Below are 26,273 nucleotides of genomic sequence, written 5' to 3' on the forward strand. Positions count from 1 at the left end.
AGCTTTTTGAGAGTTCTTCACACTGATTTCCATAGTAGCTACACTTGTTTGCAGTTCTGTCGACAGGGAATAATGGTTCCTTTTCCCTGCATCCCCTCTTAACATTTGTTGTTGGTTGTTTTTTTTTTTTTTTTTTAATTTTTGCCATTCTGATGGAGGTAAGATGAAATCTCAAAGTTGTTTTGTTTTGCTTTTTTGGGTTATTGCTAGGGATGATGAACATTTTATGAGATTTTTCTTAGCCTTCCTCCCCACCTCCCTTCATTCAAGACCACTCTGTTCAGGTCCCAGGCCCATATTTTGAATGCCCCCCTCCCTTAAAGTCCTATACACCCATACCCTGGATATTAATCCTCTGTCAGATGTGTAGCTGGCCAAGATTCTCTCACATTTTCTGGGTTTCCCCCAGTTTCTTTAGCTGTGAAGAGAATTTTTAATTTTATGAAGTCTCATATGTTAGATGTTAGCTTTAATTCTTGGGCAAATGAAGGTCTTATTCATGAAGTCCTTTCTTATGCTGTATCGTGTAGGATAGATACTGCTTGTGGTTTTTTTTTTTTTTTTAATTAATTTTTTTATTAGGTATTTTCCTCATTTATATTTCCAATGCTATCCAAAAAGTCCCCAATACACTCCCCCCACACTCCCCTACCCACCAACTCCCACATTTTGGCCCCTGCCTGTGTTTTCTTCTAGCATTTTCAGGTGTCACTTGTAGGTGTCTGATCTGATAGCTGAGGGTCTGTTTCCATTCTTCTGTATGTGGACTCCAGTTTTCTCAGCACTGTCTGTTGAAGATGCTTTCTTTTCTCCAGATTGTGTTTTTGGCGTCTTTGTCAAATATAAAGTGGTTGAAGCTATGTGTACTCATGTTTAGGTCTTCAATTTTGTTCTGTTGTCTGCTTGTCTGTTTCTGTGCCAGTAATATTTTTATTACTATGGCTCTGTAGATCTTAAGATCTGGAATGGTTTTGTTTTGTTTTGCTCAGGATTGTTTTGGCTATCAGGGACCTTTTGTGGTTCCATATGAATTTTAGGATAGTTTTTTTCTTTTCTATTTTTGTGAAGAATGAGATGGGGTTTTTGATTGAGATTACATTGAATCTGTAACCAGCTTTTGCTAAAACAGCCATTTTCCTCATGTTAATTCTTCCAATCCCTAAGCACGGGATGTCTTTCCACTTTCTACTGTCTTTTTCTGTCTCTTTCTTCAGAGGCTTAAAGTCTTCATTTTTGAGGTTCTTCACTTCCTTGGTTGAGTTTATTTGGAGATAATTTTCTTGGAGGCTATTGTGAATGGGGATGTGTTCATGATCTTGTCTTTGTATGTTTGTTCTTGGTGCATAGAAAAGCTATTGACTCATGCAAGTTGATTCTGTATCCTGCCACATTGCTTTATTTGTCATTTATAAAAACTTCCTGATATAATATCTGTATAGTTATCATCTCATCTGCAATAGGGATAGTTTGATTTCTTTCCCTATTTGAATCCCTTTAATTTCCTTCTCTTGCCTTATTGCTGTAGCTAGTACTTAAAGCACAACATTGAAAAGGAGTGGGGATAGTAGACATTCCTTGACTTCAGTGGGATTGCTTCAAAGTTTTCCCATTTATGATGCTGGTTGTGGGTGTCTCATACATAGCACTTACTATGTTGTTATGTCTCCTCTAAGCCCCTGGGGGCAAGTTGGATCTTGTCAGTTTTCTGCATCTAATTGTTGTCTTTTATTGACTTGAGTATGTTGAACCATCCATCACTGTACTCAGGGATCAAGTCTACTTGGTTATGTTGGATAATATTTCTAATGTATGCCTGCATTTTGTTTGACAGTATTTTAGTATATTCGAGTCTTACGTTGAGGGATATTGACCATTTTTTCAAAGGGGGTAGGGAGCTGTTTGTACTTGATTTTTAGTATTAGGTGATAACTGGCTTCCTAGGAGTTTGGAGGTGCTCCCTCTGTTTCTATTTTTTGAAATTGTTAGAAAAGAGTTTGATATAGTATTTGAATGTCTGGTAGACTTCTGCTGTGAATTCATCTGGTTCCAGCCTTTTTGTTTTTAACCTGGAAAGCTTTAGGTTGCTGACTTCTTGCTTTAATTTTGGTAGTTTTGCAGAATCTAGAAATCTATCCATTTCTTTTAGGTTTTCCAGCTTCATGGAGTACAAGTTTTTAAAGCATTTCCTTATAATATTCTAAATTTTTTTGGTGTTTGTTGTAATGTTTCCTTGCTTATTTCTGATTGTGTTATTTTGGATCCTCTTTTGCCTTTTCCTTATAATATTCTAAATTTTTTTGGTGTTTGTTGTAATGTTTCCTTGCTTATTTCTGATTGTGTTATTTTGGATCCTCTTTTGCCTGCCTGCCTTCCTTCCTTTCTTGGGGTGGGGGGAGCACTTCTTGAGTTACGGGTCAACAATCTTATTTATCTTCTCAAACAGCTCTTAGATTCAGTGATTCTTTGGACAGTTTTTGTTGTTTCTATTTCATTGATTTCTTTGATTTTTATTATTTCTTGCTGTTGTTTGGGTTTGGGTTTTCTTTTTCTTTTTTTCATGTCTTTGGCTTGTATCACTGTCATTCACACGTGCTCTTTAACTGGTTAATGTAGATACCTGACCTGCAGACTCTCCTTATGGGGCTGCACTCAGTGTGCCATGGGGTTTGCTGTGTCTGCATTTTTATTTAACTCTAGGACATTTTTATTTCTTTCTTGTTTCATTTTCAGCAACACATTCTTCAATCTCCATGAGTTGTGTATTTACTAGAAATGCGTTTGCTGTCAGCTTTAAATTTTATCGCATAGTGGTTAAATAGGATACAAAGACTGATTTTGGTCATTTTAAATTTGGAAAGATTTGTTTTGGTTCTCAGGATATGGTTTATTTTAGCAAAGCTTCAGTGTGCTACTTTGTAGAATGTATATTCTTTGGTGTTTGGGTGGAATATTCTGTAGATATCTGTTACATCCATTTGCTGTATGATGTTAGTTAAGTCTGATGTTTCTCTATTTTTGTTTTAGATGATCTGTTTATTGGGGAAAAGTGAAGAATTGAAATCCCCTATTTTTTGTTTTGTTTTTGGTTTTTGAGACAAGGCTTCTCTGTGTAGCCCTGACTATCCTGGAACTCAATCTGTAGACCAGGCTGGCCTCAAACTCAATGCCTCTGCCTCTTGAGAACTGGGATTAAAAGCTTGTGCCACCATGGCCCTTTTGAAATCTCCTACTATTAATGGATTGATGTTAATCTGTGTTATTAAATCCAGTAGTGTTTTTGTCTTGTTGTTTAAATAAAATAGCATGTTCCAGAATTTGGTGCATATATGTTAAGTATGGTAATGTCTTCTTGGTAACTGTCTCTTTTATTAGAGTGAAGTATCCCTTGTTATCTTTTCTGTTTGGTTTTAGTTTGAAGTCTGTTTTGTTAAGTCTAGGATTGAGAAGCCTGCTTGCTTCCTGGTCTCATTTTATTAGAGTTCTTTGTCTATCTTTCTACTCTAAGGCAGTGCCTATATTTAAAGATATAATGGGTTGCTTCTTGTAGACAACAGATAGATTTTGTTTCTTGCCCATTTAGTAAGCATGTATATTTTGATTAGAGAATTGAGGCCACTGATATTTAAAGTTATTATTGAAATGTATTTGTTAATTACAGTCATCATGTTGTTGATTCTTGGTATTGTGTTCTCAGTGGTACTTTGTGTCTGGATTTTTTTTTTTTTTTTTTTTTTTTTTGAGACAGGGTTTTTCTTTGTAGCCCTGGCTGTCCTGTAGACCAGGCTGGCCTCAAATGCAGAAATCCGCCTATCTCTGCCTCTCAAGTGCTGGGATTAAAGGCTTGTACCACCACTGCCCAGCAGTATTTTGTGTCTTAATTATGGCTTCATATTTCTTTCCGTAGTCTCAGCCCAAATTATTACTTCCTGTGTTTTCCTTAGGTTTGATTTTTGGATATATTTTTTGTGCTGCTTATATCATGGAAAGGTTTTCTTTTTTCGTCAATCATGGTAGATAGTTTTGCTGTGTATATTAGTCTGGGCTGGCTGTCGTAGTCTTTTAGGACTTGGGATGCATTGCTCCAGGCTTTCAAATTTTCCTTTTAGAAACCAGCTATTATTCTGATAGGTTTTGTTTCTGTGTGACGTGTGGTTTTCTCTTGCAGCGTTCACCTCGCTTTCTTTGTATGTCTGAATACTTAGTGTTCTGCTTATGCTAAGCCAGTGGGGAGCGTCCTTTCTTGTCTAGTATGTTTGATGGTCTGCATACTTGTATCTGTATTGGTGTGACTTCCTTAGTTTGGGGAACTTCTTCTGTAATCTTGTTGAACATACCTAGTCTGTGCCATTGACTTGGGATTCTTTTCCTTCCTCTGTGCCTATAATTTGAAGGTTTGAGTAGTTCATGGTGTTTCACTTTTCCTGTATGTTTCTTTCCTATGGTTTTTGTTTTTTTTAATTTTTATATGTCTTATTTCTTTGGTCTAGGTCCTCTCCTCTACTCTGTGTCCTGATTTGTTCTATCTTCTGTTTGATTCTCTCTTATCAGGGTTTCCTGTGGGTTCTAGCTGAGTTACTGGACTCTCCCTCTCCATCTCAGCTTGAGTCCTCCTCAGTGTTTCTGTCTCCTCATGGAGTTCCATCCTCAAGACCGGGCATGTCTTCATCATTTCCTTCAGCCTGGTTTGTGTTCTCTCGGGCACCACTAGGAATTTATTCTCTTTAAGTGCTGTTTCCTTAATTTCATTGATATGTTTCTTTGTGATTTTAAACTTCTTGAATTCTTTGGTGAAGTTTTATGATTTTCATTTTAAATTCTGTGTCCTCAGTTTCACTTAGGTAACTTTTAAATCGTCAAACATAACATTTCTACAGAACTGGTAGGGTTGGAGAGAAGATACTGCCTTGTTTTTTCATATTGTTTGTAATTTTCTGATGAGATCTGGCATGTGGAGTTGTTTTGTTAGCTCTCAACTCGGTCTGATATAAACGGGTTGTGACAGGAGAAAGGATGTTCAGGTGGGTTGGAACTAAAGGATGGGCATGGCTTGTGGAATGAAGTAAGGTGAACTGGGTTGGTGGACAGGATGTGGTCCAAGCCTGGAAGGTGGGCATTGGATCAGGCTTGGTGTGAAGGTTGGGATGTAGCATGGGAGGAGTGGGTAGGTTGACAGATAGGTAGAGAGTATTCTGGCAGAAACCTAGACCAGGGCATTAGGTGTGGGGCCGGGGATATACCTGAAGGACTTGGGGGAAGGGGTGGATGGGTAAAGTCAGAAGACTCACCGAGCTAGACCTAGGAGAAGGAAATGGGAGATCTGCTGGGTGGTAGAGGTAGAGTTTTAACAGGGCCATCCATTTGGCATAAATCATAACTATGTTATACTGTGGTGTAGAAATGAATTAAACAGTTTGTGTTAACTATATAGAAGTGTAAGCACGATTATTTGTTACACTATTAACATTTGTATTTAATTATTCTGAGTACTTTTCCCATTAAAATTTGAAAATAGATTTGAATTTGAATAAGTGTTAGTAGAATAAACTTTGCAGTTAAGAAAAAAAAAAATAGGGCTGGTGAGATGGCTCAGTGGGTAAGAGCACCCGACTGCTCTTCTGAAGGTCCAGAGTTCAAATCCCAGCAACCACATGGTGGCTTACAACCATCCACAACGAGATCTGGCGCCCTCTTCTGGAGTGTCTGAAGACAGCTACAGTGTACTTATATATAATAAATAAATCTTAAAAAAAAAAAAAAGAAAAAAAATAAAAGAACTATATTTTCCATTTTTTTCTTTCATAGCTTTAGCCTAACAATTCAATTGAATTGTCATTTTATAGAATATGTATCTTTAAAAAAATCCTACAGTATTTTAGGCTTTAAAAACAATATTTATGATTAAATCAGAACCTAACATATATTAGAGAAATGCTTCTGATTACACCAGGACCTAACACATACTACAGATATGCACTACTGGTGAGTTACATCTCAGTCTGGTGGACAGTTATTTCATTAACCAGAGCAGTTTTACTTTGTTAGGAAGATTTGAGGTTGATGGTAAATGACTACTTTTGAATAGGTTTCTTAATATTTGAATGTTTTCACTATGATGAAGAAAGAACTGTGTGTACTCCTTAAGGGAACATGGGGTGAGATGCAGCGGTATATGCTGAAAAAGTGCTAGAAGAGAAATATGTAGTCAGTCTTATTAGCAATAATTTTTGGATCACTGGTAGTAAATTCCAGGAGGCTACATGATGGTGTTATTTGAACTGAACCTAAGAATGGTAGAATTTTGAGAGGCAATCCAGGTAGATTGCTTGCCTTAAGGTAAAAGCAAACAAGTAGGCATTTTACTGATAATGCAGAAGTAGAAAACTGGATTGGAAGGAAGTAATGATTTAAAAATGTAACGTAATTAAAATGTTTAGTAAAGACATAGAATGTGCTATGTATTGCTAAGAGACTCTTGGGTATAGATAAAAAGAGGAGAGAATAGCAGTAGAAGGCATTTTGAGGTTGTTTGTTTTTTTAAGATTTATTTATTTTATATATATGAGTGCATTGTTGCTGTCTTCAGAGACACCAGAAGGAGGGCAGCGGATCCCATTGTGAGCCACCATGTGGTTGCTGAGAATTGAGCTTAGGACCCTCTAGAAGAGCTCTCAAACCCTCACTCGCCCCTTTGAGTATTAAGGAGTCAGTGATGCATTTAAGCAGTAACCTGTTGTAGGAAGTAGCACTAATAATTAATTGAATAATGACCGAGGCAGGAGCCTTTTTAAGGGGTTCGTGTGTCACCTCTGTGAAGTCTGAGGCCAGAGAAATAACCTGCCCAAGATCACAAATAGGTATGATATGAACTAAGCAGTTATTTCCTGAGCTTATTAACTCGGGAAATTAATATCAGTGCAAAAAAGATCCCAGTCAGGAGACTGTTGTCATAATTTAAGGAAAAAGAAATAACAGCATACAGTGAAAGGAAAGTTGTGGAAAAATTCGTTCTGGGTGGATTTTTGTCTTCTAAGTAATGTATATTTGTGCATTCTAGGCATGTTAGTTCCCTGACATAACTGTAGGGGACTTTACATCTCAGAGTTTGGTGGAGTAGAGTGGTTGGTGCTTTGTGTCTATCTGGCTTTAGAAGTGGGTTTAGATGGTTTAAAAACTTGCAGGTGGGCCAGAGTGTGAAGTTTGTTTTGGAGGTTTGGGAACTCAGTGTTTCTTTATATTTATTGTAGCTTTTGGATGGCTCAGGCTTGAGGTTATCACCCTTTTTGGTCCTTATATTTTTTGTACTAGACGCTAAAATGCAAAGTACTTCACTGACTGTACTGTCTGAATAGGAACTGAAATACTATTTTCCCTCCACCTTAATTTCAGAGTTCTAAAATAGAAAGAGAATAATTTCAGCTAATAAAACTATTTTTAGAAGCTCTAAATGAATAAAGTAATATTTAAAAAAAATTCTCTTCTTTATAGAATGGCATTCACATGCTCATTTTGTAAATTTCGAACCTTTGAAGAAAAAGATATTGAACTGCATCTGGAAAGTTCTTCTCACCAGGAAACATTAGATCATATTCAGAAACAAACCAAATTTGATAAAGTAGTTATGGAGTTTTTACATGTAAGTAAATTTTTTTGAAATGGGAAGCATTTTAATTTATCTGCATTTATTTGATCACTTTTTACAATTTGTCTCTCATTTGTTTATGTCACTAAAAAAACTGATAATTACTCTAATTTAAGGAAACTTGTTAAAATTAGTTAGATATGAATTTCATATTAGAATTTGGATTTTTAACTTGAGAACTTCTTATAGTTATTTCTGAAAAAGTTGTCAGGAAAAAGAATTCCTTTAGCTACATTGTTCATTGATTCAGCTTCATGCGTCATTCCTGCAGAATCCACTGTGTCCCTGGAAATATGCTTGGTACATTAATCCTTCATTTCAGATGAACTCATGCCCATAGAAACTAAATGACCTGGTCACTAGACAGCAGAGTCACAATTTCAGTGCCAGTCTTGGTATTTTTCGTGTGGTTGTCAATTTAAGAGATTACTTTGAAGACCATTAGCATTACTTTTAATGAGCCAACTATAATTGGAAATAAAACATGGTCCATGGTGCACAGATGGTTTTATTCAGGTGGAAATGCCAAGACTGCAGAAATACTGTGGGGACATGAAATAGCAAACAGTACTTTCGGTCAGAAATGCTAAAAGAGGAGGCTTGAACGGGATTGCTAATTGCACAAAACTAATTTGGGCTGATAGAAATTTAAAATACAGTGTTCATTCAGACCTCTAAATCTAGCAGAATTGTGTCCTCTGATTGGGTTAAGATTTTTCCTGTAATTTTCCCATCCTGGGTTTCTGTCTGCCGGCTATGATTCACCCACTTACCTGAGAAGGTTACTATCCAGCCTCGGATTCTTGCTCCAGATGCCCAGAAGACATCGTGAAAAGTGAAGCAGTTTTCTAGGGTTTCATGATAGTTTCTTCAAGTAAATTGTGGGTTTCTTGTTCGTACAGCAGTGATGGTGTTTCCCATAGGATGGGAATACAGTAGGTGCTCTTTGGAAAGAGACTGTATTCTTTCTTTTTATTTTCTAGGAATGTATGGTGAATAAATTTAAAAAAGCATCTATTCGTAAGCAACAGACACTTAATCACCCAGAAGCTTACAAAATAATCGAAAAAGATATTATGGAAGGTGAGTATTTAAGCAAGTTGTTTTTATAAATTTATATTTATATTTTATGTATCATAACCTGAAAACCTCAAGACTTATACCATTTACAGTCATACTTGCTATAGCATATCAGACGTAGACTTCTGAACTTCTTGTTTCCATGCTTACATGTTTATTATCGCTTATAGCTACTTCTTTCTCTTAAAGTTATAGTGTAGAGGTTCTCAACCTGTGGGTCTTGACTTTGGCGTCTCCAAAAATATTTATATTAACAGTAGCAAAGCCGGGCGTAGTGGCGCATGCCTTTAATCCCAGCACTTGGGAGGCAGAGGCAGGCGGATTTCTGAGTTCAAGGCCAGCCTGGTCTACAGAGTGAGTTCCAGGACAGCCAGGGCTACACAGAGAAACCCTGTCTCAAAAAACAAAACCAAAACCAAAAACCAAAAACAAACAAACAAACAAACCAAAAAACAGTAGCAAAATTATAGTTATGAATTAACATGAAATAATTTTATGGTTGGAAGTCACCACAACATGAGGAACTGTATTACAGAGTTACAGTATTAGGAAGGTGGAGAACCAGTTGGTTGCTACTTCATAACTGTAGTTTTGCTATTGTTATCAATTGTAAATATCTGACATGCAGGGTATCTGATGTGCAACCCCCAAAGGAGTCGCAACCCACAGGTTGAGAACCACTGCTTAGAGGAAAGATTTGTCTTTAGTTTTTCTGCTGTTTTTCTTAACTTTCTTTAATTTTTTTTTAGAGTTAAACAATTTTTAAAAAAATTATATGGGTGGGAGGAGTACTGTTCATGACTGCAGTGCCCAAGAAGGCTAGAAGAGGCTTTTTGTACCCTAGACCTGGAGTCGCCCCACCCCCGATGTGGGTTTTGAAAATCAAACTCAGGTCCCCTGCAAGAGCAGTTCTGATTCTTAATCTCTGAGCCTTCTCCCCAGTTCTGTTATTTCTCTCTGAAGTTGAGATCATTAACTCTTTTTTTCAGTCTTTTCTTCCTTTTTGATTCTATCACTGAAGCCCATATAAGCCTGTTCTTATTTTAAAAAGAAAAAAGAACAAAAGCATAATTGTATCATAACTTGACTTTTTATCTGTAAACAACCGTTCTGCAGGCCACAGCTCCCTCCACTGCTGAGCACTGTATATTCCTAACCCAGCAGCCTTGCTTTTCAACCCTCATCCACCTGACGCCTCATCCTTCAGTGCAGTCACACTTAATAAACTCTACTCCTACTCTCATTAGCCTGCTGAGACTGCTCGGACAGGAAGTGAGCCCTTATTCATTTTGAGATATGGTTTTATTACATAGCCTCTGGCCTTGAACTTGAAGCAATTCTGCCTCCTGAGTGCTAGGATTATAGGTGTGAGTCCAACCCAAAACAATTGTTACTGTTTAAATCATCTTCAGTAACATTCCCCCACTCGTGCCTGTGCCTCTGTCTCCCTCCCCTGTACTGCCCCAGCACACTCTCTTATCCCTTCCGTCTGCTTTCACCAGTCCTGGTTCTCATTATTCTCTTCCTTGATGTTTGTTTCAGGTGAACTCATTTACATACAGAGTTTAAATTAACATGTTAATGGAATTATATCTATAAGTCTAGCACAGATCTGTTTTCTGAAATCTTGTTTCATTCATTCCCTTGCCTGCTGCTGTCTTTTCAGTAGTCATATAAAATGACCGTTGGGGCTGGGGTGATGATCAAGGTTAAGAGCATATGCAGTGTTGGTTCCCAGCACCTGGATCCAGCAGCTTACTACTGCCTGTAGCTCCAGCTCCAGCCGGGTCTGACATTCTGGCCTCCTTGGATACCAGCACTACTCACACAAACACAGAAATTGCAAAGAATTAAAAGATAATAAAAATGAATCAAACTAAAACAGCCTATCTCCAAAACCTGTCATTTCCTTTGGCAGTCTTTAAATAAGGAAACAGAAACTCAAACTATTTTTCTTGAAAACATAGCTCTACCATCCACCAAAGTAGAAGTAAGGAGTTATCCATGGTGCTTCCATTCATGTGCAGCACGGTTTCCTGTAGTTGCATTTTTTACATGTTGAACAAATCTTTTTATTTACCCTGCCTTTAAATGTTGCATTTGGGGGCTGGAGTGACAACTCTGCGGGTGAGAAGACATGTCTTGCCAAGGACCCAGGTTTGACTACCAGGACCAACATGGCCACTCGTAACATTCATAGCTCCCATTCTGGGGAATCCAGCATCCTCTGAGGACCCCAGCAGCACCAAGCGCCTATGTGCTACATAGACATCTGTGTGAAATAAATCTAAAAACATACTGCATGTGTTGAAATCCTCACATGTTCTCTGAATAGTTCATAGTTTTTTTTTTTTTTTTTTTTTGGTCTGTCTCATTTCAGTTATTCCTTTTCCTCTCTCCCTCCCTCCCTTTGTGAATTCTACTATGTAATTACATAATTTCAGGAAATTACTTAATGGCCCTTCATCTTGTACAGTGCAAGGCTAACATTCCTTGGCATTGTTCATAGAAAGCATGGCAGTGAGAGGGAGGCATGGTGTCAGGGACAGGAGGTTGAGGGCTCACATCTTGTGCCACAACCCGAGCAGGAGACAGACTAAAAGCAGGGCGAGGCTCTAAGCACTCCAAACCCTCACTGATGTACTTCTTTTAACAAGGCGAATCCTCCCCAGACGTCACCACCTCGTGAGTACCAGTTGTTAAATCCCAGAACCCATGTGGTACATTGTCACCCAAACCACTACACTTTGTAATAAGAGCTAGGCAAGTGCTCTACCAGTGAGCTACATAGTCAGCTCAAGATTCCTTTAGAATGGTCATTCGAAGATTGAGAATGGATGTTTTTGTTCCTTATAGCACCTTTTTTGCTTTTCCTGCCCACTCATGTACATACTAAAGGAACTCTTATTTTACTAAAATAACATCCATTTAACTGTGTTTTTTGAGGAGGTGGACTAAAAGCTCTAAGCATGAGTGACTCATACGATGCGTGGGCCTGGAGAGGTGGCTCAGTAGTTAAGAAAATGTACATCAACAACCGTACAACCAGCCACCTTCAACTCCACTTCTAGGAGAATCTGACAAAACCCAACCCCTACATATGTAGACATGAGGTGTGCAGAACTTGACACATGCCTACACGCTCCGATCCTTTGTTGTAAAGAGTGAGAATGATAATGGAAACTAGTGAGAGAAGTAAGGATGCGTGGCCATTTCTTCCCTAAATAAACTTGTTTGTAGGTGTTACTGCAGATGATCACATGATGAAAGTGGAGACTGTTCACTGTAGTGCTTGTAGCGTGTACATCCCTGCTTTACACAGCTCAGTTCAGCTCCACCTAAAGTCTCCCGACCACAGCAAAGGGAAGCAGGTGAGTCTGGAAACTTTATACAGTTCTTGAACTTTCTAACAGTTTTTCAATTTTCCTTTGTCCATTGTTTAATCAGACATTCTGTCCTATATCTTCAATGTGAACAGCTAGTTATGTGTCAGCTTAGAGACAGAGTCATATCCTAGTTAAGATCATAGACTTGGAGCAAGGCTTTCTGGGATAGAACCCGAGTCTTAAAGAAGTTCCTTATCTAACTTTCCTTACCTGTTGTATGAGACTGGAATCATCCTGTTGTGCTTGTTTAAGGGTCAGTTAACTAACATGTAATACCTAATAAAGTGGTACCTGTAATAGTGAGCCTGCAGGAAATTGACACCTGAAAAGCACGTTTTCTTTTTACTTTTGTTATAGTAAGTTGCTACAAAATCATTTTGTGTGTGTTAGAACAAAAAGGAAAGGAAAACTTTATTATGACCGGCCTGTTTTTCTGTTTGGGAAAGCACATTTAAAACTAGTATTAGCATTTACTATCTCTTGTGGCTTCTGAACAGGATAGCCTTCAACAGCATACAGGCTGCTTGTTCATTAGGGCATGCGGTCTCTTCTTTATACTGGGCTTTATCTAGTTGGCTTGACTTCAGAAAGACATGAATACATATATTGTGAAAAATGAGTTCCTTTGTAAAATGGATATGAAGATTTAAAAATTAATGACTAAATAGAGGAGACTTGAGTCTCTGTTTTATAATGATGTGAATTTCACTTCATCCTCCTTTGCACAGGTTGAACTATGATGTCTGGGTGTTAGACTCTTCATATTATTACCTTGTCTCCTCTGTGTAGTACTTGTGATAAGAAGCCTTGAAGAAGACTGATTATGTTGGGTCCTTTGATAAAGTGTAGAGTAAAAGACTTTGACTTGGGAGTGCTGTATTGTATTGTATAGTTTAGTATTTTGTATTTGCTTATGAAAGAAAGTTCATGGTCTCAATCCACGAATCATTTAAATTACAAGTAAAATGGCTATAGTTATTCATAGCTTAATTTGTTGTAAAAGTCATCTAAATAAAGGAATTTGAGTGTAAAATATCACTTTAAGTCTCTAAGCTTTCTATGCCATGGCTTTCTATAACCACACTGTGTTCTGTTTTCCACAGGCTTATAAGGAACAGATAAAGAGGGAAAGTGTGCTGACTGCCACAAGCATCTTAAACAACCCAATCGTGAAGGCACGGTATGAGCGCTTTGTTAAGGTGAGCTTTTTAGGATGTGTTGTATAATTATATGTAAGGACACTAAAACAGGCAGAGGCACACAGATTCTGTTCACTGTTGTTGGATTAGAGGATGGGGGCAGTCATTTCCTGTCTCCTCCCCTTCTGACTCTAAGTCAGTGTGTGAGAGGATCAGGATGTTAGTCTTAGTCACACGTGCTAAGTTTAAGTTTGTAAGTGCTTCCCGTGGTGGGTGGTGTGTGCATGTACAGTCTGCACAGAAGCATGGTGTATGTCACCTCAGGGTCACCTCAGGCAGGAGCTTTGCTCCTTGCTTTTGAAACAGGGTCTGTGATTGGCCTGGCCTTGCATGTTTAGTGAAGCTGCTGGGCACCCAGCTGTCTCTGCCTCCCCAACCCTGGGATAACCAACCTGTGCCACCAGGCCTGAGGCTCACACTGTGCTCTCTCTGTTGATGTGGCAAGTGCCTTGTGACTGAGGTATTTCCTCAGCCATTAATTTTGTTGGTTGACTTATGTCTTTCATAGTTATTGCTTCAGATCATCCCCTCTTGCTCTCCCCACGTGCGTGTTCTTTGCACTAGGAAGATGGGGAGTTTCTCCTTAGATTTATGTGCATTTCTTACCTTGGTCACTGTTTCCTCCTCATCCATGTTCTGTTTCCTCATTCTCACGTCCTTATTGGGATCCAGTACCCTGCCCCTTATCAGTGTCCTCTCTAGACAGACAGTGCTCACCATTTCCCTAAACGAGTGACCTGATTGTTCCTGGACTCTGGATCTCGCCTTTTTTACAGCCTTTTCTTACCATACTTTGGAAGATAGCTTCTTCTTCAACTCCTGTTATTTGCTGTAACTGAAGACTTCTCACCTGGAAGAATAGAATCAGGATCTTTTTAAAGGTGTGAAATAGGCAACTATCCAGGCCTTAAGAAGACCCTCTGGATTAATTTCCCAAACTTTTCAGATTAGTATTCTGAAGTGTTTTCTTTCTTCCCTTTTCTTCCCTCCCTCCTTCTCTCCCTCTCCCCCTCTCCCTCTATCCCTTCTCTCTCTCTCTCTCTTTCTCCTTCCCCTTTCTCTCTCTCTCTCCCTTCTTTCCTCCCTCTCTTCCTCCCTTCCAAATTAGGGTTTCTCTGTGTAGCCCTGGCTGTCCTGGAACTTGCTCTGTAGACCAGGCTGCCGTCAAACTCACAGAGGTCCACCTGCCTCTGCCTCCTGAGTGCTGGGATTAAAGGCGAGCGCCACCACTGCCAGCTCCCGAAGTGATTCTTAGGAAGCTTCTTTCTGGAGATTTTGATTCAGAAGTTCTGAGGTTGATTAGAAATTAGTACTTTAAGAAAGGGCTTCAGGACTTGACAGCTTTCACTTGTGTGGGGCCAAGCATGTGCTTTCTGGGAACTTAGAGGAAGTTGTGGAGACATGCTCTTGGACAGCCACTACTGCTCTAACTCCCACTTACATCATTAAACTGTTGTTAAGATTATCAGTGATCCAATGGTCACATTGAGTGCTTTAAAAATGAACATCCTGGCACCTGAGAGTTAGCTCATTTGATAAATAAATGTCTTGCTGTGCAAGTGTAAGGACCTGCGTGTGACCCTCAGAACCCACCTCAGAGAAACTAGGACCGTGGTGCATGATTGTTGTCAGTGCTGGGGGTAGAGATAGGAGCGTCCCCGAGGCTCTCTGCAGAGCTCTTGAGGAATGACATCAGGAGTTGTCTTCTGACTTCCACATACACTTGAACATATATGTACTCACATGCAAACACACAAAAATTAAGATACTTTTACTTAAAATATGTAAAACTAATCCTCAGCCTTCCTGGTTCATCTTTAATAGTGATGGACTTGAATAACTTCTCAGTCCTCTTTTTACTTGTGTCTGTTCTGTTGTTGGACACTGGTCTTCCACTTTTGGCAATACTGTTTGCTCTGAGCATTCCTTCTCTCTCTCCTGCCCATGTGCAGACTGCTTCTAGGCTTTATCCCAGCCCTGACTTACTCCTGACGCCCACCTGAGGCTGCCCCATGTGGGACTGACTCTGTGTCCATTGTCAGCTCAGTGCTGACATTCATGCAAATCCATTCATGTAAATATGTTATTCTGGCCACTCTCTCTATGGGCTGAAGATTAATAGACGCACACTAAACATTTGTATATCTCACTTTGTAGTTGTGTGCAGCATGCCCCACACTTCCCTCTCCCCATGGTAATGTACATTCTCATGTCCCACATTTTCAGAATCTTCTTATCAGTGATTCTTATTAGAATCCTCTTCATTGAGGTCTACCCCACTTTTCTTCCCTATGGAGACTGAACACTGGGCCTTCTAAGCCCATACTGAATCATTAACTGCTCTACCCAGGCATTTATGATTACACTTCATCCTACAGGTTTCTGTCTGATCCATTTTAAAATGTAGCATCAGCCTTAATAGATTCTTAGTCAGCTTCACACGTTAATACAGTCTTCCAGTGTGTCCATTGTAAAAGACTTAATCCAGAGAGATAATGACTAAGGTGAGATATCAGGCTGCTGACGTGGCTCAGCCAGATAAGGGCACTTGCCACTTACCCCAGTGACCAGAATCCAGTCCTGGGGTTCTGGAAGGAGAAATGGTTATCTGACCTCCACGTGTAAGCATGTGCAGGTGCATGTATGCACCCACAGGGATAAAAGAAATAAATACAAAGGACCTTTGAGTGTCTGCCAACAATGTTTATGCAAGTGTGAAGTATAAGGCCTGGTATCCAGTGGAGCACTTATGAAGCCAGTGAGCACTTGCCTTATTAAGTAGATCATCTGCATCAGCTCTTTTGCTTGTATCAAAAACATATTTTTACTTGTTTTTTTATATAGGATTTTAGAAATTCAGCTAAAATCTTTGGTTTTTTTTTAAAAGGTGCTCTAATTTAAAGAATATAAAATAACTAATAAATTATATACTCAATTGGAATGAAGTAGATACTTAAAATATTTTATAGATTTGTCATAAGTAAAATGAACTTCAAATACTGCTTTTTTTTCGTCCCTAAGATACAGCAAGTGTCAGTCATAGAAAAACAAATGTGTTGAGTGTAAAAGCCATTTGTCTTGTTTAGGGAGAGAATCCTTTTGAAATTCAAGATCAACCTCAGGATCAGCAGACAGAAGGAGATGAAGAGGACGAAGAGAAGATTGATGAACCCATCGAGGAAGAGGAAGAGGAGGAGGAGGAAGAAGAAGAAGGAGAAGAAGGGGAGGAAGCTGGATCTGTGGAGGAAGAAGGGGATGTGGAGGGAGAGGAGGGCACAGCAGAATCTGCAGCAGTAGGGGAAGCTGATGCAGTGGGAGAAGCAGAGGGAGCAGGGGAGGCAGAGGAGGCAGAGGAGGAGGAGGAAGAGGAGGGAACCCAGGAGTTTGCTGCCCAGACCTGTGCTACTGAGCAGTGTGAGCACAGGCAGATGTAGGCGCCACACTTCACAGGGGCCTTACCGGGGCTACCGTAGAGAATGGAAGATGCTGAGTAGCTTATGAGTTGATACCATGTTGCATGCATTCCACATATTAAAGTTTGTTTTATATCATTTCTAAATGTTTGGCACTTGTTTAATAAAAATGAAGTTAAGATGATTTCAGTTTAGTTTTTATAGATACCAAACTTAGATATGATAAATTGTTTGTATGATTTTTAAGCTTAGTTTTTATTACCTTATTGGTGTTCAGGATTCTAGGTGTGTGTTGCTCCTCTGCCCGTTGTAATCATTTGAACTTAAAATGCTGCTCTTGGGAGTGAACCTTTAAGTGTGCATTCAGTTTTTGAGTACTTACTCTAGATTGATTGGACAAGTATTTTGTCCTGATTTTAGTATTTCTTTTTTTTACATTGAATAGCAGTTAGCATTAAGATGGCTTAAAGGATTTTGTGTACAGTTCCCTTTGTAGCAATAAAATGTTTTTTTTTTTTTTTAAAAAGAACTTTTTCCTTTGATTGCAATTTAAACATTTCATCAATTAAATGAGTATTTAAAAATCAATATCTGCCTTAATGTATAAGTTTAGCTCACAAGTATTTCAAGTGATTGAGAAGACTTGAATTAAAACATTTTTCCTCAGTCATATTTTTAAAAAGTGTGACTACTGTATATTTTCTAACACATTTCAGAGGTCAGTCTGTAACTGATCTTGTTTATACAAGCTTTAGTTTGTTCTTTTCTCTGTGCCTATGTCAAACCTTGGAATCTTCCTGAAAATACAATTTAATACAAATAATTTGTGTTCTTTTGTCATGTCTGTTTTACCTGAAGAACGAAGAATCAAGCCTTCTGTTTTTAAAAAAATAATTGTTTCTCCTTCACTCTTTCAAAGATTTTCCTTTAAAAAACAAAACAAAACTGCCTACATATTAACCAAGAGGACATGAGACTGGCCTATTTTAAGTTATTATAAGATAGTCTGTGCAACTGAGAAGCAGTGCTGTATAAACCACCAGCCTCTTAGTGATCACCAGGAGTTGTACTCCTTAAATCGTCAGGATGCCAACATTTTCTGTTTAATGAAACAGACCTCAGAACTTGGAGGCATTGGATGGACAGCTTACATAATAAAGCACTAAGGCAGTGCATGGGCATTTGCAGAGGTGTGTATGTGAGTATTATGTGTGTGTGCACACGTATGGGCACTGTATATTGTGGTACATATGTCTGAGGAGGATGCCAGGTGTCCTGCTCTATTGTGCTTTATCTTATTCCCTTGAGAGGGTCTCTTACTGAAGCTGGGGCTAGGCTGGTAGCCTGCAAGCCCCAGAGATCTGTCCCCATGCTCTGTAAAAGTAACTTCATTTGTCTGAAGTCAATGTGGTTTTGAAGGCCTACTGCTGAATCAGCTCAACCTTCCTAGGTCTTCCTGAACTCCAGCTGGCTGGTTAAAGTAAACTCTGCTGGCTCAGACTCCTCTCCAAGGTCACGGATTCAAACTCGCTTCTCTCAGCTTCTGACTGAATTGCTCGGCTTGGCCTCAAATGAACTCTGGCAATCAGTTTTATTCTCCTGGCTCCTTTTGTCTTCACCACCTGCCTCTGTAAAACTCCAGGTAAAAACTGCCTCTGAACTCCCTGAACTGAGTTGCCACCAACTCGGCTCCCCTGCATTGCCTTTCAGCTCCCCTGTACTGAACTCAGTGACTCTCTAACTGTGCTGTTCTTATAAGAGTTGGGCATATCCTATCTCTGACTCATTCTGTCAAATCTCTCTCTGATTCATAACTTTGCCCCTCAATTAGATATCACTTTCAGACATCCCTTCTTCTACCAATTAATCTCATCATATTTGGGATTAAAGGTGTGTACTAAGGGCTTGTCTGTTTCAGTCAGAGGGATTAAAGGTATATAAGGCTGAGCCATACCACAAGTAGAAACAGGTTTTTCCAGTAGACACAATCTTGGGGTTCACAGTGTGATCAGATACCTGCAGCAGCAGGTTTTCTCCTCCTACCATGTGGGTCTTGGGACTCTAACTCAGGTTGTTGAGTTTGGGAGCAGCTGCTTTTACCAACTGAGCCAACTTGCTGTCCCTAAGTTGAAAGTTTTTCAATAGAACATCTCTGGACATCTGAGATTTGAAGGAAGAGTCATGTATACAAACACCCATCCCATACAGCCATACATACCACCTCTGCAACAATTTTTAAGATATTTTAGAATGCGATAGCAAAGAGCATCAATGTAGAAATGTGTATATAGATGAGCTTGTTTGCAAGATGGTATTGAAGGTATATTTTTAGACATTCAAATGAATTTTCCATTTGATAACTTGTAGGTTTGCAGTACAGTTTACATGCAAGTTAATTTTTGCAATCCTTACTGTTTTTGACTTCCTTACCATAACAAGGGCAGTTGAGCATTTGTTTTGCAAGTTGTCCTCATCACCAGCACTTGTCTAAGCAGCTGTGCAGGGGTTGCCCCTTTCTCCTTCAGTGCCTTAGAGTCTGAGCTGGTTACATCATCGTTGGTACCATGCCATGCTATAGCCAAACCCCAAAGAGTTGCCTTCTGATTAAGGCAGTTACTTGTCATCTGTAGTTACTTGTCATCTGTAGTTACTTGTCATCTGTATATGGCTGTCAGTTGACTTCCCTAAGTACACCAATACCTGACTCCTTGTTTTTTTTTTTTTAATTAAAAATGTTCTTAATTGCAAACATCTCATAACATCCTTATTTTCTTGTGAAACTAAATATATCTGTGACTCTTTAGTCTGAGTGTTTCTTCTGTAATTGAATTAGAACTTTAGAAAATTGCTTGAATCTGTATGCCATGTTGATCTGGAACTCTCCTGACAGACTCATCTGATAGCTAAGCTGTGTGCAGTTTCCTTCTGCATCCCATACTGTTTTTACATCTATTATCATCACAGAGGTCTCTCAGCATCAGCAACACTTCTCCCAATATATTTGACTATTTAGTAGTTACACTGTACATAGTTGGGGTCCTATTGGAACGCAAACAAAACATGCAAAGCTAGGGGCAGTGGCAAATGCAGTTGGCCCTACCAACCCTGAAGAGTTCTTGGAAGCATCCATATTCACCTCTTCCCCCTTTCCCTTCCTTTATTTTTCAATTCTATAGTTTTTATCTTTAATGGCAAATTAGAATTTTTTTTCATTGAATTCAACATAACCTTTTTAGCTCAGCCTTAACAGTGCCTTAACTTAACAGGCACTAAGTGGGAAATAGACTCAGGATGGCTTTGGTAGATGCCAGGAAATCCCTCCTTAAATAAAACGTGTTTTAAGTTACTGTTGGGCTAAGAGCAGGCAGAAACAACCCAGGGTTTGGAGGGGGAGAAGATTTTTTTATTGTATGTGCATGGGTGTTTTGTCTGTATACCATGTGCATGCAGTACCACTGGAGGCCAGCAGAGGGCATCGGATTCCCTGGAACTTGAGTTACAACAGGGGGTTGCTGGGACTTGAACCCAGGACCTCTCTTCACCCCATGGAAGCCTTTTTACTATGGCAAACGAGTTCTACCAGAAACCTTCAGCAAACATTCAGGCTCAAGTGACAGTCCAGGCAGTGCTGCTAGGACTCGACTAACTGAGAAATGTCAGGAAAACACCGTAGACATTTCAGGCAGGGTGATAATGGAGGCAACATCCCGAAGTATCAATTGAAGAGTTATTACTGATAGGTAATTTTGAGTAGTTCCCCCATGGAAACCTGTAACTTTCTACTAGTGTTGGCCAGTGGGAAATTTAAAATAACCCACAACAGAAATATGAACTATATGCTACAGAAATGAGCTGGAAGTAAGGAATAGCCACATAAAAGAAATGACATATTTTAATGAAGAATATGAAATACTTGAGTAAACAAAACAACCTATATTTCTGTCTATTAAAAATTGATGGTCTATATGTCAGTTTGTTTCAAGTGGATTATTCAATGTACATTTTAATTGTTTTAATATTGACTATGGGTTAAAAGTTGAAAATAACAGCTTATGGAAAGTTGAAGTGTCTCAGGGATTAAGAGCTCTTGCTGCTTTTGAAGAGGACCTGCAGTCTGTTGCCAGCACCCACAGTGTGGCTCACAGCTGCTTGGAACTCCTGTTTCAAGGGATCCATGCATCACCCGGCCTCTGCGGAACCCAGCACACAAGCCACAGACACACATGCAGGCAAATTCACACACAGAACTCAGTCTTGAAGGAAGTCCTGAGTAGGTGATGTGTGGCAGATGGGCACATCAATGTGTCAAGAGACGGAGCCTGCTCTTGGGTTGTTGTGCATCTTAAAAACCTGACTGGTGTCATCCAGTAAAGAGAGAGCAAAGGAGTAAAGCTACTCATCTCTGCCTTAGCAGCAGTCCTCGGGAACTGTTCTCTATCCTGTTTAAAGGGGCCATATGAACTTCCTGGTAGCTACCAGGAGGAGTAAGGCTTCAGATGGAAGGTCAGGGGTTCTGTCAGTCTGGGGAGATGAATGAACACCACATAGGGCACCAAAGACATCATATGGTTTCACCCAAGTCTAGTGAACCAGTGAGTTTTGGGGGGGTGACTCACCAGAGCATAACTCAAAGGCAGCTGCATCACTAGAAAGCCTACCCCAGCATGGGGACCATCCCAGGAGCTTCCTGCACAGCCTGCTGGCAGTGTGATCCAGCAAGAGTGTCCTTCCCAGCAACTGTTTATTGTTGAGAACCCTGGGGCCTTGTGAATGTTGTGGGATTCTGAGCCTCCTGAATTCCCACTCTGGAGAAGGGATGCTTCTTGCTACCCAAGAAATTCTATAGAAAGGGTAGACATCAGTGCCATTTAGATTAATGCAGCTGCATCTGGTTCAGGAAGTTGTGTCCAAAGACGGTTTACAAAACAGTGAGGACAAGGTAGCTTGCATTCCATATTAGGAAACAGTACAGTAAGAACTTAGATATACATCATTTGTGGACGATAACCTAGGAAGGAGCTAGAGATACTGGGGAAAAGACAGATACCAATATCACCCAATGCACATAAATTTCAAGTACATTGAGGGGCAGACAACAGTATTAAGGTTTAGAAAAGTCTTTGGAATAAAGACTCATATGATACACATCCCAGAAGTCTTAAGCAAATAGTGACATATTTGGTACATAAAATAAGTAAAACAAACAAACAAACACCCTGAGCAATGTGGTCTACAGCTGTAACCTAGCATTTTGGGATGCTGAGGCAGGAGGAATATGAGTGTAAGCCTAGTCTCTGAGTGTGAGTTTAGCCGAAGGGTGGTGGGGCTTGGGGACACTGGAGGGTGGTATAAGAAGCCATAGCAAAATGGAAGCATGACAGATGGAATGTCCATAAATGCATGCCCATGGCAAAGGTGCAGTAAGCCAATAACTCAAGTTATCCCAAAGATTTGCCATGGCTTTTCTTGGTGAAGAAATGTCCTTTCTAAGACATTTGGATGTTCACAGCAAAACCTAACCAACCAGTAGTTGTGTCTTTTAAGAGCCACACATTTGCTGAATGGTAATGTCCGAAGTACTAGTGAAGGAGAGGCAATCGCTTCTTCTAAAATGTACTGCGGCTGTCTGGAAGCTAATGCTGCTTTTGTTCTTACAGGAAGATGTCTCAAAGATGTTCATAAAACAACTTTACCTCATAATCAATGTCAGGATGCTTCCCGGCATCAGAAATGACTGTTTGTGGCGGGGAACTGCTTTGGTCTGTGAGGCTGGCCTTCATGGCATTCCTGGTAGTGACAAAAAATTTGGAAAAACCCATGTACTCATCAGTAAGTGTAATGGTTAAATGATGGGACAGGTACCATAAGTGCATGCTCTGTAGCCATCATAAAGAGCCTGCATATGCTGACTTGGGAAAGAAAAAGCAAATTACATATTAGACTCCTATTTGGCAAAGTCTCTATATGTATTAAATACACAAAGTCCACGCTATTTGTATAATGGCCTGTAAGGATAGTTTATTCCCAGGAAAGATGTCTGAAAGGAAAGACAAATAGTGTGCACTTCTAAGGAGGGACTGTACATTTGGATGGGGGAATTTTTTTCTCCAAATCTGTTATTTTTGGTTTTATTTTGAAAGGATATGGACTGGCTGGCTTTATGTGTCAGCGAGTCATCAGAGAGGAAGGAGCCTCAGTTGAGGAAATGCTCCTATGAGATTTAGCTGTAATGCGTTTTCTCAATTAGTGTTCAAGGCGGGAGGGCCCAGCCTCTGGGCTGGTGGTCCTGAGTTCTGTAAGAAAGCAGGCTGAGCAAGCCAGGGGAAGCAAGCCAGGAAGCAGCATCCTCCATGGCCTCTGCATCAGCTCCTGCCTCCAGGCTTCTGCCCTGTGTGAGCTCCTGCCCTGACTTCCTTCAGTGGTGAACAGCAATGTAGAAGTGTAAGTCAGATAAACCCTTTCCTCCCCAACTTACTTTTGTTCACAATGTTTCTTCACAGCAATAGAAACCCTAAGACCGGATATAATACTGTGTTACTGTGTAAATGTTTAAAAGTATTGAAAACAGAATTCCATGTGTAAAATAGAATTTCATGACTTAGATATGACATTTCTAACGGTTTTTTTTGTATATTTCCTCATATGATCCCTTATATATTTGTTGATTATTTCTAGACAGAAGATAGATGTTTGATACAGCTCCTTGAGGTAAGAAAAACAGAACTGAAGGGTTAGGAGGAAGATGCTAAATTGGCTTGGAAGCATGTAAAGTAGGTTTTGCCCCTGGGATGTTGTGCTGTTGAGTGGTTGGATATGTGTTCCTGGCTTGAAGAGTGCATGGTCAGCAGTAGCCATCCTTCTCTTTGAAGTGGTAATGAGATTTCTCTTGATGGTGCCGAGTAACAGTTTATTGGCCTGGGGATTCGCAGATCTTCCATTCCTGCCATGCCTGGCTTTGCCAGTGTATGGTTTTCTCTCAGCTCAGGAAAGGCCTTTAAGCAAACACCTTAATTTCTCATCTGTGAGGTGAAGGTAACATTGGCTTCCCTCACGGGATTACTCCACGGGATAAGTGGCCGCGAGGAAGTGCTCTCGATTGAGGCGCTGGCTGCTTTGATTTTCCTGCTGTTACCTGAAGTCAGACTTACTTGTTTGTTTATCAGTGACAGAAGCAAATCAAATGTTACTGTAGACATTTAGGTTTAAATATTCCTTACTTTGAATTACCTTTTAAACATGGTTTTATGGCATACATTAATTATACATAAGGATTGGTTTCATTATGGTATTCTATACATGCAATATTTAATGTATTTTAATTCTATGCATCCAGTTACCCTCCCATTTCCCCACCATTAAGTCTCTTCCTCTTCCCAGACAGTCACCCTTCAACCCTTGTCCTTTCGAGTCTCTCTGTGTGGCCCTTACGGTTTCATTAGGTTCTTTACAGGGGCATGGGTATCTTACTTGTAGCTGTACTACTGAAAAGAAATCGGCTTAGTCTTGAGTTTTCATAACCTACTTTTATAATTATCTTGTATGTACTCTCTTCCCAAGGTTTGTGTAGGCTTTTGGTCCAAACTAACGAAATCAAGGCACCGTTTAACCCCAGTTATTAATGCTCTTTCTTCTTTGGCTTCAAAGATCTTCATCTAACAGGCATATCAATAACTGTTTATGGCAGCGTGGCTGCCCACAAAGGGTTAAACCATTCTTCTCAGCTGGGACTTGAATTGCTTGTCAGTCTGAGGTCATTGTCACTATTAAATGACAGATGTTTTCCTGAAAATCCCAGTATCCCTTCTGGTGGCATAAAGTTCAGTGTTTGCAGCAACGGGGTGGTGTTCTTTAATAACTGTTAAATTTATTCTTTAGAGATTTGCAGAGGTGCCCTATTGCTTCTGGAGGACCCCCTCGACACCTCCGTCTGCATTTTCTTTTTGCATAATGCCTACAATTTAGAGTCACCAGGCTCCCTGCTGCGTAGCTCCTGCATCCTTGCTTCAGTATAACCCAAGCGCTCATAAATCTCCCCCTTTTCCAGTAGCTTTCCGCAGCAGCTGGGGTACGGCAGTGATGTCCCTGTCCCATAATTCCAGACAGCCCTGGGGTGAGCAGACATACCAATCCAAAGCCACTACGTCAGATAAAGCGGTGCTGTTTGCACAACTCAGCATCCTCAAGAGGAAATCATGTAATACTCCCGATTTGTATTCTGCATAAAACTCCTCTTACAAGTTATAAAATTCCTATAGGGAACACGTGTATCCCGCCGAAGGCCACAGAACATATGATTGGTGTCATTGTAAACTCAGAAGGATGGGATAAACCTTTTCCTTGTTACGAGCTGAAAGCTTAAAAAAAAAAAAAAAACAACTCACAGTTTAGAGTTAAATATGATGTTTTTCGGTTTGGAATGGTAACTGGATAATGCTTTCCCGAGACCCTGGACTTACTATGTAATATTAAGGAATGTGGCTGATTAATGTATTTGAGGTTTATGTGTAAAACTTCACTTGTGGTCATTACAAGTTGTATTTGTATTTCATTGATCTTTAGTTGAAGAACATAATTGAATGGTTACTCTGTTCCTATTAATTGCATTGGAGAGACCTTGAGTAAACAGTGTGTTTGTGTTTCTGACTTTAAAAATATGTGTGTGTGCTAGAGTGTGTGCCTGAGATGAAGCTATCCACGAGGGCCAGAAGAGGGCATTGGATCTCCTGAAGATGGAGTTCTGGGGGTTGTGAGCTGCCACCTGAAGCCCTGGGAATTGAACTCAGGACCTCTGGAAGAGCAGTCAGTGCTCTTAACTGCTGAGCCATCTCTCCAGCCCCAGGATGAATCCTCAACCATTGAGCCTTCTCTCTCTGGTTCTTCATTCTGGTGCAGGGAGTCTTAGTCTTAGCGCTATGGACATTTTAAACTGGATAATTCTTTGTTGTGAGGGCCTGTCCTATGCAGTGTAGGCTCGTTAGCAGTAATCTTGGACTCTATCTTACCAAGTCCTGGAGTAGAGAGTCAGTTACAACAATTGGAAGTAGATTCAGACATTGCCAAATGCCCTTAGGAGGCAGAATCACTCCTAGTTGAGAACCACTGGTCTAGATAAAAAAAACAATATGAAATTTGAACTTTGTCTGTATAAAGGTGTTATGACTGCCTAGTACAGAATCGAAATGAAGAAACGTCTCTGACTCAGATTGTCCAGAGTGAGCATCTTGGGGTTCCCTAACTTCTTCCTCTTGCAAGAACTCCTGAGGCCCCAGTGCCTGGTTAGCTTGTCAGAGCATGCACAAAGATGCAGCAGAGCAGGCACAGCCGTACGGCACACGTTTCTTCATGCACCGACTCTTGCTTCCCCAAAAGGTCTGTATCTCACCTCCTTTCTGCCTCCAGCTTCTAGCACTGGGAATGCCACCTATGCATTCCCCCAAATGAGCCTGATGTTACAGATCCTTTTCTTAGATGTATCTATCTGTTGTTGCATTGAGTTTATTCTGAATGCTCACTCTGTGTACAAGGTGTTAAGGAGATCAGAAGCCAGGGACAAAGC

General features: G+C 40.0%; 1 protein-coding gene across 4 annotated transcripts in view; it reads left to right on the forward strand.

The window, feature by feature from the left end:
- The window catches only part of Znf326 (zinc finger protein 326), a 38,282-nt gene extending 21,381 nt beyond the window's left edge, over positions 1-16,901 (forward strand). For all 4 annotated transcript variants that reach the window (XM_029477583.2, XM_021162275.3, XM_085836964.1 and 1 more), the window contains 5 exons: positions 7,486-7,633; positions 8,623-8,722; positions 11,960-12,090; positions 13,209-13,304; positions 16,391-16,901. In XM_029477583.2, the coding sequence (XP_029333443.1) occupies positions 7,486-7,633; positions 8,623-8,722; positions 11,960-12,090; positions 13,209-13,304; positions 16,391-16,738 (823 nt within the window). In that variant the 3' untranslated portion in view covers positions 16,739-16,901. The remainder of the gene's footprint in view (positions 1-7,485; positions 7,634-8,622; positions 8,723-11,959; positions 12,091-13,208; positions 13,305-16,390) is intronic.
- The last annotated feature ends 9,372 nt before the right edge of the window (positions 16,902-26,273 follow it).

The sequence above is a fragment of the Mus caroli genome, unplaced genomic scaffold (genome assembly GCF_978045245.1).
Source record: "Mus caroli unplaced genomic scaffold, Mus_caroli_1 scaffold_4, whole genome shotgun sequence".
Lineage (NCBI taxonomy): Eukaryota > Metazoa > Chordata > Mammalia > Rodentia > Muridae > Mus > Mus caroli.